At 37.5% G+C, this 16,137-nt stretch overlaps 1 protein-coding gene across 1 annotated transcript; it reads right to left on the bottom strand.

The window, feature by feature from the left end:
• Positions 1-596: 596 nt before the first annotated feature.
• LOC103707145 (zinc finger CCCH domain-containing protein 36-like) lies at positions 597-15,561 on the bottom strand. The gene is made up of 5 exons (XM_008791528.4): positions 14,964-15,561; positions 3,559-4,120; positions 3,179-3,405; positions 1,467-3,088; positions 597-1,359 (listed from the first exon to the last, which is right to left on the bottom strand). The coding sequence occupies exons 1-5, from the start codon at positions 15,259-15,261 to the stop codon at positions 1,330-1,332; spliced, it is 2,739 nt and encodes a 912-aa protein (XP_008789750.2). The 5' UTR covers positions 15,262-15,561; the 3' UTR covers positions 597-1,329.
• Between the last annotated feature and the right edge of the window lie 576 nt (positions 15,562-16,137).

Here is a 16,137-nt window from a genome sequence, read left to right as displayed (position 1 = left end):
TAGGTAATGAAGATAAATCTTGGAATGAACCCACTAATGGTGATCAAAGAACAAGGAGTACCCAGTAGGTAATGAAGATAAATCTTAGGATGAACCCTAGTAGATCAAGCCATGAGTTGCTCAATATATTGGTCAAGGAACACTATGTCAAGGTGTTAATGAACTGCAATGGATTTCCCTATGCTTTGCTTATAATAAGCATGACTGCTAACTAGCAAAATAGAATTACAATAACCAAAATATAGGAAGCAGTGAAGAACTAAGTGTGACACCCAAATCTATACAGAAAAATAACAGTCAAATAATCCTAGCTATAAAATGATTCCTAGCATCACACCTAGACCTCCACAATGGAGTTCCAAAAGAAACGAAGTGGCGCTTTAATTCATCTGCCTATGGAATCCAACACATTTTGTTCTTAGGATCCCCTCAACTTTTAGCTTGTGCCATGTTCAGTCTAAAAGATTGTGCCGATGCTGAGGCAGATTACATATTTTTCCTGTTACTGCTCTGATGTTCATGTCCTGGAATTCCTTAAGCACAACACATTTCCATGTCCTCCAGATCTTTACCATCACATGCCATGGCAAAACGTAACTTTACAGAACTTTAGATACATGCTTAATCAGGTCAGTGCCATGTAAACAATAATATACAGGTACAGCAATAGAACTGATATCACAAATGTGCAAATATTAGCATACAAATTGCATAGAAAAACATGAAGATAAATAACAACATCCCCCATGGAAGAAAATTAAGCCATCTTGCTTGACCACCTGTTATCCTGACAGCTTACATGATATAAATGAGACTATATATATAGCAACAATTAACTTTGTGCAATACTGCAGATGATGAAACCTAAAATTTTAAACAAGATCATAAAATAGTTCCGGATATATGATTCTGAACTTTACATTTCCCCGAGAAAACCTGGATTTAGCCCCCTGATTAGCATACACTAATTACTGCAGCAGCAAGAAGAATCAGAAGAAATTACTAAAACAGATGCAATTTTGAACTGTAACTTTCTGTCTTCTAGGTTCCCCCCAATTTCTGAGTTCACAAATTGAGCAACCATCTTATTAAGAATTTAAGAAACATTAACATCTCGCTAATTAGATTAAGCCAAACAAACCTACAATTTTTAAAGTCTCCTAGATAAAGTAAGGTAACCAGATAACAGATTCCCAGAGGAAAATTTGCAGCCTCCCATGTAAAGAAGCTTGGACTCTGCTATGACAATGCCTTAAATCTACAAATGTCTAGTTAAGATCCACAAGCAGACAACTGTACAGAACTCAAAACCATGCAGATATTGGAGGCTCAGGACTTGGCGTACTTATCCATATAAGCCTGCAAATGAAAAAAAAAATCATACAGAATGTCAAGAAACAATAAAATAAAAAAATACAAAGGACCTTAAAAGAACAGCAGACATAACCCGGAATCTATGCACTTACTTCTACAAGTTTGAAAAGTTTTGTTTGGGATAAGGATAGGTATTGGTTTATCGACTCTGCAGTACTCGGGATTTGATGGGGTTGCAGTGAACCAATGACCTTTTCAACTGCTTTCTTAACTATCATCTTGTGGGCATCCTTACTTAATTGACCCTCCCGCCAAAATGGTTTTACCAAATCCTTCACAAAATCCACCAAAGCAACACGAAAATTTCTTAATGCTTTCGATTCCTTGTCATTTCTAGCCTTGTCTACTTCATTCCTTGTATTATTACCAAGGTCTGCCTCATTTACATTTTCACCATCAGTCGCACGAGGTACCCAGTGTTTCTCATCTTTAGGCATAGAATTTTTTACCCCATCAACTGTATCAGGTCCAGTAGCAACCAGTGGGGCAATATGCCCACTAAATTGATGTGCTGATGTGCTCTCATCAAATATGCCTTCTGTGGAGCGATGCAGAGAATTCAGAGGTTTCTGGGAACTATATACTGGGGCATGATCACTTAAAATAGGATCACCATCTATATGCTGACTTGACGCATTGTGGGTAATGGTGATTGGAGAAGTTCGGATAGTTACATTTCCTGCTTTGGGAGGCTCGATACTATCAATTATTGGATCATATTGACTTCCAGGATGTGGTTTACTTGCAGGTGCACAAAAAGAAGATTGAAAACGCTCAGATGGTTCCCAAGAATTTACTTGTATTTTCAATCCTGCAGAGGGTGAAATATCCCCTAGGATATCTTGTTGCATACTGCTTCCTATTTCTGATCTTGAGTAGTATGGTGAAGAATTTCTTGGAAGCGAAGCAGACCTGGAACCGTAATATCCTCTATCAAAATTGAATGCTCTATTGCTATCAAGGTGCTCGGCACTTAATGGTGTAGATCCACCAGTTGATGATGCTCCTATTTGAGCAAGTGTCTGAACTGAAGGTGAACCACGGAGAGTCTGAAAAGAATTGTCAAACCTTGAACTCAATGAGCTGCTTAGACTATAAGAACAGTATTTTGGATCAGGAGGTGGAAAGCGGCTTTGCTGATATCCAATAGCAATATCCTCTGTCTTTTTGCCATAGGAATATGGATTGTTGCTATTCTGGTATAGTCCAGTGGCTGCAAAGGATCGATCTGAATAATAACCAGATTCAAGAATTAATGGATTCCTTGACAAAGGAGATGCTCTTGAAAATGTTGCATCATTCAGAAATTCTCCCTTGGGAATTTCCTGGGGCAGCTTTCCTTCATTTAGGTACCTTCTGGAGAGGAAATCTCCACTAGCTGAATGCCTCTCATCCATGGGGTGAAGATAAGGGCTTACCCCAATGGGCCTTCGATATCCTTCTTGAACCAAGGATGCCTTCCTTAATTCATTCACTGGAAGATTTAATGCCCCGCTGCTTCCAGAAATATCATATCTAGAATGCTCGTCTGCAGCAATCTTTGATGAGTGCTTATTATATTCATCATGGAACTGAGTTAATCCATACCTCTCTCCACCATATTCCCGGACAAGGGCTCTTTGTAAATTCAACTCAGATGATTTCTCAAAATTTAACGAGTTTAGGGGCTCATGTGAAGCGGATAGCTTCAATCTCTGAGCTTCTTCTCTCGAACCTGGATACATGATTAGGGAGCAATTAGCAACTTTTCATATCATAGATATTCTTCAACACAAAATCCCTCAGCAGAAGATAATAAGGATACCTGTATGATCCACAGAATCATACATGCAACTTGGCTCAGCTATATTCTCTTTGGCCCACTGGCTGCTTCTGGCATCCTCCTCTTTCGGGTGAAGGAAACTACAAGAATTCCCCCTGATGCACCAGCCTTTCTTAAAAAAGTCACATATAATTGCAGGCCTTTTTTTAAAAATCTCAAGTGGGGCACCAGGAGATGAACTTCTAGGTCTCCTTTGAGGAGTATGTATGCTGAAAATATATTGATTAGTCAAAATTTAACCCAGAAATTGATGGCAGAAAAAGGCAAGAAAAGATTATAGCTCAAAAATACACGTTGAGTAAGTCCCTAATCATGACTTTGAATTACCATTAGGAACTTTGCAGCTTAAAGAATTGCCATACCTTGATATACCAAAGTCCTCTCGCGGCTGCAAGTTGATTTTTGTGTAGGGATTTAGTGCATCCTTTTCTATCACACCATCCATCTTCCCATATCTAGAGCCACTTTCTGTCATGCTCTGCACAACTAGTTTGCCCTCTTTAACATGCAACGATCTGGTATCCTTGACACTGATAAAACTATCGGAGCTTAAATTAGATTTATAATTGCCATGAGTTTCAAAATTGTATCTTCTTACATCTTTTGAAGCTTCAATAGAAGTTTCCTTTTCCAACAGAACCTCAATATCTCTGTCAGCTAGATGAGATTTGAAAAATTTTCTTTCTTCAGAAGACCCGATATGTTTATCCTGAATGGCAGATCTGGTGTCCCTGTCATTTATAGCAGATGCCTCCTCACTATCTATTGCTGGCAGCTTAGCTGACGAATCAGAGGCAGTAAGGTCACCGACACCATCCCAGCCATGGATAGCCAATGATTGATTAATGCAAGATCTTTCATTCATGGAAGAAACCGGCTTCACGTCCTTACTATTGCCTGCAGGCTCTACTTTTTCACTAGCATCTACATAGAGGAAAGTGGGGGAGAAAATAAATAATCAATTTATGATTAAAGAAACTGCCTGCCACAAAAAGAAAATAATTCTTTGGCTAAAAATGTGAAATCTCAAATTATAACATATATATCTTCTAGAATGCCTGAAGAAGATTCAGTATGTTGTAAATGGATCTTGAATTTATAGGACATAATGATCAAATAGAAATGGTACTATAGTGGATGACAATAGCATGCCAGTATCATGTAAATATAGAACAGGCTCCTAAAGATGCAGTTCTCCTGCATCAGTCATAACCAACCTATTCCACCCACAACAGCATTTCTTATTCGTGCAGATAGCGCAACACCAAGACCTAAAGACCACTAAACTCACTGTTGTTGATCTGATGGAAAGTTGATTTATTAGCAAGATAATGTTGAATCGTATTTCGAGGAAAGCATTCTCCCTAGAAATAACAAGAGTTGAGGCTTAACAAAGGAGAAATGAGAATGACAACACAAAAATTGAGAAGGATACTACTGCTTCAGAGAAGGATACTACCACTCCACTACTACCCAGAACATTAATTCATTGTCAACTTGACAGAAAGGAGAGGAATTAATCAACATGTGCAATACATGAATGATTATACGATATAAATGCATATATGCAACGTACAGGAGGACTTGCATCAGAGAACTACCTGTTATTTGGCATGGAAAAAATAATTTTACGATGCATATCCATGTGATAGTTAATCAGAGACTCATCTAAGCCTAAAATTGCAGCATTAAACAACACTAGCTCTTTTAGCTATTCAGATTCACACTTAGAAAATTACATGCTACCTGTACTGCTAATTTCTTTTTTAAGTTATTGTTGTGTCTATATGTAAAGGCCTGTGAAACAATTATTAGTATTAGTGTTTCAAATTTCAACATGCAGCTAAAGAAACAGTTACTTACCTATAAGTTAGCACTTAACAGCAAAAGGAATAAACTTCCAATTATACAGAAGACAAACAATCATAGCAAATATTATCTTTTTTATACTTTGTTTTATGTAATACTATATAAAAAAAAATTGTTGACTAGTTGACAATTTTTTTCTTTGTTTTCTTATACCTCTTTTATCTCTGTTACCAAATCAAACTCAGAATACGCATCTGAATTTGACTCTCATATCCATGTTCCTGCAATATGAACTTTTGCTAGACCCGATCCTCAAATATATGTTAAGGTCTACCACATTTCATGCATCAATTAGGTTGGGCAAGTTATAGTTGTTCTAGATTAGGCTTTTAATGTATACCAATAGTTTCAATCTATCAGGATGGCAGAAAAAAAAAACCAAAACTATTAGGTTGGGTACCACCAAGTGCTTGCTCAAGGAGTTGGGGGTTTGACTCTAGTTGGAGGTAGCCTCCCAATTATGGGTGGCAAAGAGTGCCTTGACCCATCAACCGACCCATATCCGACATGCAATGAACAGCTTTTGAATTTGGTCTAAACTAAGGTCCGCAATCTCGGTACCGGATACCGTATTGGTACTTTATTGGTTCAGTACGATACACCTCTGTACCGAAATAGCTCTCTAACCATTTTTTTCAATTTTTATCTCAGTATGTTAGTACAAATCGGTACGCCTTGGTACAGGGCAGTACGCCTCAGTACGAACCGGCCTCAGTACGGACCGGTCCTGATTGAATGAATCAACTATTTCATTTCATAGTTAATTAATCAGCTATATGACATCTATTTTTCAAGTGCGAGAGAATGCCGGGGTCACAATTTGTCTTATTTGAAAGATGGGAACAGAAGATCAACTCAATAATCATTGATAATAGCATTTCCGTGGCTTGTAACACATGGTTATCAAGTCATAACTTGTACCAACTTGAACTTAAGTTTCGTACCGATTTTTTTTGGTATGGTACGATTACGCCTTGTATCGGACAGTACAGAGTGGTATGGCAGGCCATGGTCTAAACAGATTCGGATCATAAACGGGTCGACCTATTTTGACTTGTTTATTAAATGGGTTAGGTTTGGGTTTTAGACTCTTAACCTATTTAATAATCGGGTCAGGTCGGGTAACCCACATCCACTTGCTAGTACTGTTCTAAATATCATCGCTTCTATAGAGTTCTGAATCCATTTCTCCTCTTCATTCTCTCTCCATCCCCTTCTCATCTTTGATCTCCTGCGAGTGTCACTACCACACCCTCCTCCGAGTTGTCCATTGTCCATGGCCTCCTCCGCCACTAGATCCACACTCCTCAGGTTACTATCTTGGCTGTTGAGCGTTGCTGGAGGCCGATGATGCTGGGGATGCAAAAAAATTGCATCGACACCGGCATCGACCTCATCATTACCTGCGACCTCTAGAGCCACCCCAGGATCATCTAATATGCTGTCAAATAGGGCTGATCTGGCACTCGCCGCCATCCTCAGTCAGGTTCAGGTTTCAAATCCTGCCTTGTTTAATAAACAAGTCAGGTTTAAATTTGAAATTTTTTGACATGACCCATATAGGACCCAACCCAACAAGATTGCCACCCTTACCCCTAATGGGTTGGGTGGGTATCGGGACAGCCCTAATAAGATAAATGAAGGTACACAAACTCAAAAAAAAAAAGTTGGAATAAGGCTTGTTGGTTATAACTTGTTTTTTATTTTAAAAATATATATTGTGATTTAGAATTACACCCTAAGAAATTTCAGGAACAAAAAACAAAAAGATATGCAAGATCCTAACTGCAGCAAATCATTCATGAACTTACCAGTGAAGATCAGCCTTTTTTACTAAAGGGCATGAATTACTGAAGGATTTCATTCTCCAGAAGGACAAACTAAAATGTTTCATGATCTTTGTATGCTTTAGTTAAAGCATACAATAAGTTCCTACTTCTGACTGAAGTGAATTGGATGGAAGAAGTTCTATAAATTCTTGCAGTCTTTTTTTTTTTTCTGAACAGTACTGCAAGTGATTGCTTCAGTTTAAAAAGTCATATACATGGTAGTATGTTCTTCTCGCATAATTATGATAAGATCAGAATCAATTTTCAATTCTAGTAATTATAATGATGAGCAGATACCATATAACTTTTCCAGAGATATTATTTTCCGAAGCCACTTTCCAAGTCAGGATGTTCATTTTATAATGTGGTCTCACCATAATCCTTCTATCTTACTTTGCAAATCTAAACCAAAATTCAAGAAACAGAGCCTATTTCCCTCTGGTGAGTGCCTTCCTCAGGGTACTTTACAAAATGGAAGGGAAAATGTGAAGGCCAAATATGTCTACTACCAACTGCATAGTCAAAGCTTGCCATAAAATCGGCCAGTTGGTTTGCTTTTCTCTAACTATGGGAGATGTTCGAATCTTCGAAACTAGTGAGCACCTTCTTGATCTTATGAAGAAGAGGCTTTCCTTAGATGCGGACTATATATTCCTGATTATTTTTTTTGGTTGGCAAGGGGGGCCGTGGCCCCAAACGCATGCTCTTGATCATGTTTGCAATAGGTTTAAAGCAATTAGATGACTTAGATAATGGAAACAAACTTATAGACAGTGCATCTCTATCACCAAGTTCAGTCTTTAGCCTTTGACTTTTGAGTTCTAGAGGGTAATCCACAACATGCATGCGGGACTTGGACACTCTACAATCCGTATTGTGCATTGTCCCTTGCATTTTCTATATGACCATTCTGATGCTGCAACAGGACTGATCAAAGAAAAAAATCTCTATTCCTAATATCATTTTGTAACAACCAAAAAGATATTTAGGGTTGAAATAAGACATGTCGGAGATGTTGGTGCCAGGTTATAACTAAGAAAATTTTCTCACATCCTAAAGAAAATTCATTTCAATGCAATATTTTTGCAGCATTCTGAAAACTTATTAATGGTTTGATACATCAAGTAGGAGCAGCAGAAAAATTAAAGCCTAGAAATGACATTCACGAAAGTTTGTTCCCCATCACACAACTCCGGATCCAATCAGCCCATCTGAAAAGAATCCCGAGGCACTTAAAACTTTTTAGATAACGGGCTTCAAACAAGGGTATATCTTTTACTGTAAAGCATTCCAACGTAGTTAGGAAATCATCAGGATTTATCGCCATCTGATAGCTCCAGATTTTGGGTAATGAGTTTGCCAAGGATTTATCTAAATTGAAAGGCGCAACATTATAGTAGTGATCTTATCAGAAAGTTCAGAAAAGAAATCACACTAAAATCCCCTATTATTATTTTTTAAACCTCCTGAATGGGAATCAATCCCGTATCTTGGAAGGTCTGTAAACCTTTAAAGAAAACAACTAATTCAATCTGGCAAATGTATTTAGGGAATCCATATGGTATCATATATTTCTCACCCTTCCATCAATGTCAGTGCTTCTTAGACCTAATTTCTAACAAACTCATTTGTCCACAGAAAAGAATTCATCAATTAGATTGGCATCAAATTCCCTATGGTCTCATATATTTCACATCCTCTACCAATGTCAGTGCTTCCTAGACCTACTTTCTGACAAATTCAATTGCGAAACTCCTCTGTCCATAGAAAACAATTCACCAATCAGATTGGCATCAATATTTATGAAGGAACACTTTGAAACTAAGGATTCTGATTATTAATTTGCAGTGCAACCTTATCAATATATGTCTTGTTAATTTTTAAAATTACCCCTCATTTACTATCGGCCATGTATGCATGAATTTTGTTATATTTTTTCCTTTCAAACCAAAACCCAAGGTCTTTGCCCCTACCAACCTTCTTCTTTGGCAATTGCCTATTACATACTTTATATTTTTTGTTTAAAAAAAAACGGTTCCTAAATTGCATGATTCTCTAAATTTTGTGAAAATAAGCACTTCCTAAAGATTCTAGTTCCTCTTGTCCCAGTTCTTTGACCGCCTTGCTCAACTCAAGGGATTCTTTGTCCAATTGCTATAAATATCAATGCTTTGAGGGTCAAAGAAAGGCCAACTAAACTTGTTTACAAACGAGTAACTTTTGCTATGAGAAATATAGAGAACAGACAAACCGTCAGTCAGGAGTAGAACCAAACAAGAGTATCCTCACAAAGAGTAATGCTCTATCACTTTGATATTCCACCTATTTATTAATTTCTTAAAGGATTTAAAAACCAATGCTAAACCTTTTCTATATAACTTAGAAGTCACGCCCTAATTTCTTTACTTGATGAAGATCTTGTTCAAATGATGAAGCTAGGCCATGCCACCTTCTAATCTCAAAGATTTCACATGGCTGTTAGACTTTGTTCATTAGTTCACCTAGAAATTTCCCCCTCAATGCCTTGTAGAAATTTTAGGATGCTTACCAAATAAATGGTGTTTCTACATAGCAGATCGACAAGTCAAGGACCACATTTTGGCTCCTCCTTGCAACCTATACCAATAGGTGGTTCACCCATTATATTGAATTGAACATTTCCTTTATGAACCATATCTTAACTTCTCAAGCAATTTGCAGAAAAGAGAACAAGTTATTCAAGGAAGTCAAGGCATGTTTTCCCCCTTCCAAGACTCTGGTCCTAGGGCACCAAATGACCACTCCATTGTACTCCTATTAGTCAATCACTCGAGCATCCTTTGCCATGGCACTTGAGTTCAAATCCACATTATATTCCAAAAGCTAGCCCATAACTTTCTCAAATTTATAAGGATACTAGTTTTCGTGATTTCCACTGGACGATAACTATTATGATCGCTGCAGGAGTAGAAACAAAGACTTTGCAAAAACTAGCTCATAACTTTTTCCAAATTTAGAAGTTTACCAATTTTCGTAATTTCCCCTTGACGGTAACTGTCAAGATTATTGTAGGAGTAGAAACAAAGACTTTGCAATCTATTTACTTTACCTAAGGTAATTAGAAAAGAAAATCTTTCTCATTGCCCAAATTACAGTCATTTCTTGATAAAGTTGTGCTTGTAATCTTAATTCTTCCATAATCTACCTTTGCTTATTTATTTGAAATTTCCACTCAGATTAGCTAAGTGAGTAACACCACCAATTTTGATGTCCCTTGCCAAAAGTGGGTTCTCAAACAGTTCTTCCAAACACTTATAAGTTGTAACCATTGAAGAAACCATGAACATTGGCAAGATTAACATAAACAAGATTTCCCATAAAGTGCAAAATGTTCTTTTCCATAATTTCTTTCTGAGATCTAAGATCGGGAAATCCCAATGCAAAATTGAGGTGAGGACGAGACTCAAACCCAGGTTCTTGCTTTCCAAAATTTCATTGTAACAATAAAACAGCTCGTAAAATATCATACTTGTTTTTTCTGAACTAACTAAAGAGAACTATACAGAAAGAAACATCTAAATGTATTCAAACCACACTACGCTTGAAGCAAGCAGCCATTGACCTAATAACATGGTCACCTTTTTTCCACCAAATGATTCTTTAATTATGATGAGCAGCATCTATTCATTCCAAACCAACATAGTAGGAAGCTAAGCCTAGTAATTTGGTTTAAGTTAGCCTTGCAAACTAGTTCCAAACGAAAGGCTTTTTGCGCCATTTGTCAGAGAAGCATCTCTAAATATGCAATCAATAGCCTCCAACATGAAGAATATCTATGATGATGTGTACGAACTAAATATCATGATTCCATGGTTGATACATTGCAACATAATAATACAGTTCGATGTTTCCAACTACATGTATGATTGAGATTGGGCACGAGATAGGATTTTACTGAGGTTGATCTTGAATTGGTCTGGTATAGAATTTTGGCCTAACCATGTTTCATTTCTTTGACCTAAATTGAGTTCAAGCAAAGTACACGCGTAGCTTGGCCCAAGCCCTATACAATATAATGTAAGATAAATATAACATAACATAGCATAACATAACATAGTACAATATAATACAATACAATAATAGTATAACATAATATAATATATACCATCTAAAATTTTATTATGACTTAATATCCCAAACCCCAAACCCTCTCCTTTTCTATCCCTCTTGCATGGGTAAAAATTGATAGGATAATGTCCGTCTAGGTTCACTTTTTCTAGATACAAACTAGAACATTCAAACTAAAGTTCGTCATCTCGGTACCGGATCCCGTACTGGTACCATTCTATTATAGTGTCGGTACGTCCGGTACAGTACATGATTCGGTGCAACGAGCGTCGATATGCTCTCCATACCGCATACTGGTTCGGTACTGGTATGGTATGGTATAATTGGTACGCAGTGGTACGGTACGGTCGATATCGGTGCATGGTACAATCGATACACACCGGTATCGACCAATACGGCAAATCTTGATTCAAACTAGTATCAATACCTATATTCATATATGTCAAAAAACAGTGGATATACCAAAATATCCGATTTGTATCCGAATATTGGAATTATCTTTCAATTCCATTCGGTCTCATACAGCTCTCATATACACCAAAGGAAAAAAGTGGCAACATCAACATGTTTTTCATTAATTTTCTTTCCTTATAGTGATATGTTTAATTTGGTGGATTGCATGCTTAAAGTTTAGACTTTTAATTCAAAACATGTATCTTAGCAAAAAATATTAAATTCCACTACAAAAGTCAAGCTATTAAGTGGATATGCTTATTCCCTTATTTTTTGTGTGATCATTTGTTTCTTTTAGAAGACATTAACAAAAGAAAGTTGGAATGCTTTTGTATTTATTTTGAGTTAATAAAACATAAAGTGAAAAATATCCTGCCGACAAAGTGTAACTATTCAATATATATCAGCATGTATATCCTTGTCTTTAAAATATCATTTTTATCCATAGTCCCTTAATATAAATATGGATACAAATCTTAGCATCTCTTTACTATATGTATCCATATTCATATTTACCAAATAAAAATCCTAACACTACAAAAAGTGGCTTAATATTCCAACTTCTCAATTCTCGTGATAACCCTATTAGATTTTTCTCTTAGAAGTATCCATCATTCATGTCTAGGCTTCCATGAAGAAAAGGATTCAGCCTTGATGGGCTCTAAGTAGAAGTAACACAGTGGGATTTCCAGGATTTTTTGCATAATAATAGTCACACGCTCTCCAAAATCCAAATTGATAGTGATTTGTCAGTCATAGCAAAATTTAAATTTATTTATATTCAGAATGTAATATAAAGGAAATTTTAAAAATTTCATAAGCAATGTATATTAAAATTTTCAAATTTGGTCGTACATAAAATTTTTAGCCATAGCCACATGCATTTACACGTGCATTATAACTAGTAGATACAAATATATGGATATACTAGTTTTGGTTCTGCATCTATTCAATTTTAGTCGTACCCAATATTTCCCCTATTACTCTCTTTTTCCCCTTTATCTTCCTGTGGTCCTTCACTCTCTTCTCCTCCTCTCCACTCCATCTGCCACCATCCTGCACTACCTGTGACTCCAGAACAATCCTTGACCTGCTTGCTCTCTCCAATTGCCTCAATGACTGCAACAGTAAGAACCATCCTTTTAAGCCCAACCCCCTGTCTCCTTGCATGAAGATCAAGCCCAAGAAGGCCAGCTTCAGTCTTAAGCATGAGAAAAATTCATTTGAACACTGCCCAATTATCACCAATGATTTTTAATCCTTGTTGGGATATGGTTGGTTTGGCCTGATCTTGGCCCATTATCAGCCCTACATTTATGCAACATAACAAATAGGTTTCTATTGCTCTTTTAATTTATTTTTTATAAGTATAATGTGTTTCTAAATCCATTTTTTGCTACAATTTATCCTATGTAAGCCAAGCATTGACATCAGTCTATCTTTTTGAGATTGTTGTTTAGTGCCACGCTTGCGCATCATGATAATTAAATATTAAGACTAGGTATTAGCTCAGTTATTTCTTCTACCTAGGCATTTTTCGACAACTAAAGCATGTCTATTATATTAATCCCTATATGTTTGTGCCAAAAAGTTTAGCAACAAAGTAAAAGGTCTATCTTTCTGTACAATAGTCATATAATTCTAAAATTGTTCCTGAACTCCAATTTCTGAGATATATAGTACAGCTCACTATGAGACAGCATGGAATTCAACAAAATATGATGGTTGAATGTGTGGTAATCAAAGATACGATGACAAAAAAGATGATTTTATGAATAGAATAAAATGGAGAACAGATTAACCAATTCACAATAGCTTTTATAAGGCTCAGAAAGGTCTGCATGCAGTTGCATTCATTTTGAATTTATAACATCATGTGAGGTCCAAATTGTTGACAAATGCAATATCACTTTTAAGCAAGGATGAAAGCCCCGAGACAAAGTAACAAGTGCATCAAGAAGAACTGTGAGGTGCTATAAATCATGCCTCAACATTTCTCCATCACAAAGGTGGTTCTTTAAATAAATATCAAGCAGGTAAAGAACTATAGCACATCAACGGAAGTTGCAATGCCCAAATCTTCCTAGATGGCAATATCTAGAGAAATAATAGTCGCTTCACCTGTTGCTAATATGTTTCCCAGCTCTGCCTGTCGCCATTTTCTAAAAAATAACAGCTTGTACTAATGGGATCAGCCCTCCCCTCATGAAAGCGCCAAATTAATTGTGTCAGGTATCGAAATCTCATAATGTACGGAAAATGAAATGAATCAGAATCTACTTTCAATGAGTACGGCAATCAAGACAAAAATTCCCGAGTCAACCCCAAAGCAGTCAGCCAAAACCTATGCTCCCCTATCAGTCTTTATCTCTCTACCATTTCTTTTAACAACCTAAACTCTTTTCTCCTCAATCTAAAGCCCATATAGAATGAGGTTGTTCTTTAAATAAATACATAAGCAGATAAGGTACCATATGCGTGTCAACAAATGCTGCAGTGCCCAAATCTTCCTATATGGTAATATCTAGAGAAATAATAGTCACTTCACCTGTCATTAATATGTTTCCCAATTCTGTTTGTCGCCATTCTCTAAAAGTCGCAGCTTTTAACAATGTGATAAGCCCTCCCCTCAAGAGATCGCCAAATTGATTGCGTAACATACTGAAATCTCATAAAAGTACAGAAAACGACATGAATCAAAATCTACTTTCGATGATACGACAATCAAGACGACAACGTCCATGTCAAAACCCCAAAATTGTTGGCAAAAACCTATGTTCCCCTATCAGTCTATATCTCTACCATTTCTTCTACAACCTAAAGTTAACTCCTTTCTACTTGATCTAAAGCCCATATAGTATAAGGTGTTGTTCTTTAAACAAATACATAAGCAAGTAAAGTACCATATGCGTGTCAATGGAAGTCGTAGTGCCCAAATCTTCGTATATGGCAATATGAAGGAAATGGTGGTCGCTTCAACTGTCGTTGGTATGTTTCCCTATTCTGCTTGTCGCCATTCTCTTAAAATCACACATTGTACCAATACAATCAGCCCTACCCTCAATCAACCACCAAATTAATTGAGCCAGATATCGAAATCTCATAACGGTATGGAAAACGACACGAATCAAAAATCTACTTTCGATGAGTACGACAAACAGATCACAATGCCCATGTCAAAACCCCAAAGTTGTCGGCCAAAACCTACGTTCCCTTATCAGTCTGTATCTCTGATTACGACAAACAGACCACAATGCCCATGTCAAAACCCCAAAGTTGTCAGCCAATACCTACGTTCCCTTATCAGTCTGCATGTCTCTACCATTTCTACTACAACTTAAAGTCTACTTCTTTCTCCTCAATCTAAAGCCTACATAGAATCAGATAAACACAGCAAAAGCAATGGCAACAAGAAATAATACTTAAAATAGATAGCAAAGCAGGATCAATCCAAATAGATGAAATACATTCCTTAATAAAAGGGAGGGACGGTGGGGAAAGGGACAAACCATAGGCATCCTCGCCCGGAGGAGCCTCGGCATCAGAAGAATCGCCTCCCTCCTCTCCTTCGACTTCCACCACCTCCTCCACCTCCTCTTCGTCCTCCTCTCCATCCCCCTGCGATCCTTCTTCTCCCTCCCCGTCGTCCTCCTCTTCCTCCACTATCTCCTCCACCTCCTCCTCTTCTTCGTCGATATATCGTTCTTCCTCGGGGGATTCCTCGCCATCGCCCGCGCCCGCGGGGGAATCGGCCATGGCGGAGCGCTCGGAGGGCGAATCGGTGCCGGGCGCCGTGCTCTCGGGCATCTCTGATGCTACGGCGGTGGGCGAGGACGGCGGCAAGGGCAAGGGGAAGGGGCAAGGAGAACAGGAGGTACAAAAAGGCAAAGGGGCGGAGGTGTCGCTTTGTAGGGGAGGGGGGTTTCGTGCCACTGAGACGTCCTCCCCTCTCGCCAGTTGCCACCCCGCTTTGGCGTTCTCTTCCTTCCCCTACTTCTTCAACGTATTGTCGTTCTCTCCGTCGGAATTTTCTCTCTATTTTATTTTTTCCCCCCTCCCCCTTTCCTCTACAAATCTTCCTCTCTTCAGTCCCAGGGTGTTGTCTGAGAATATCAGATGTGAAAGCGTAGGTTATATTTACGGTAGTAGAATAGCCTGTCGTTTTGGAAAGAAGACCTTGGCAAAATCCGATGGACTTGAAAACTGTTAAAAAAAACAATTATATTGATACCACTGCGCTTTTAGTTATTTTTCAAAAAGTATCTTCTTAACTTTAAAAAATTTCAAACTAACCCTCCAAATTTTCAAATTATTTCATATTAATCATACTGTTCATTTTCGTTAAAAAAAAATTTACGTAATCATCGCATGATAGCATAAAATTATACAAGTTGTTGGTAAGGTAAAGTTTTGACCTTACTACATAAATCTCAAAGCACTTCGAATGCCTTTATTCATATGTCTGCACAGACTTCAAAGTGCTCTTAGTATATGGTCCATAATTAAGGATCACCGACCACTTAAACCTCAAAGCACTCCGAACTCGTTCTCATTTACCTGCATAGATCTCAAAGTATCTTTAGTAGGTAGTTTATAGTTAAGGATCACCAATCGTGTAAATTTTGAAGTACTTTGTACCCTTTCCTTCATTTGCATACACATTTCAAAGCACAAGTAGTATAT

Source organism: Phoenix dactylifera, chromosome 4, assembly GCF_009389715.1.
Source record: "Phoenix dactylifera cultivar Barhee BC4 chromosome 4, palm_55x_up_171113_PBpolish2nd_filt_p, whole genome shotgun sequence".
NCBI lineage: Eukaryota > Viridiplantae > Streptophyta > Magnoliopsida > Arecales > Arecaceae > Phoenix > Phoenix dactylifera.
The sequence above is the reverse complement of the archived record's forward strand: the minus strand, read 5'-3'. Positions and strand labels throughout refer to the sequence as shown.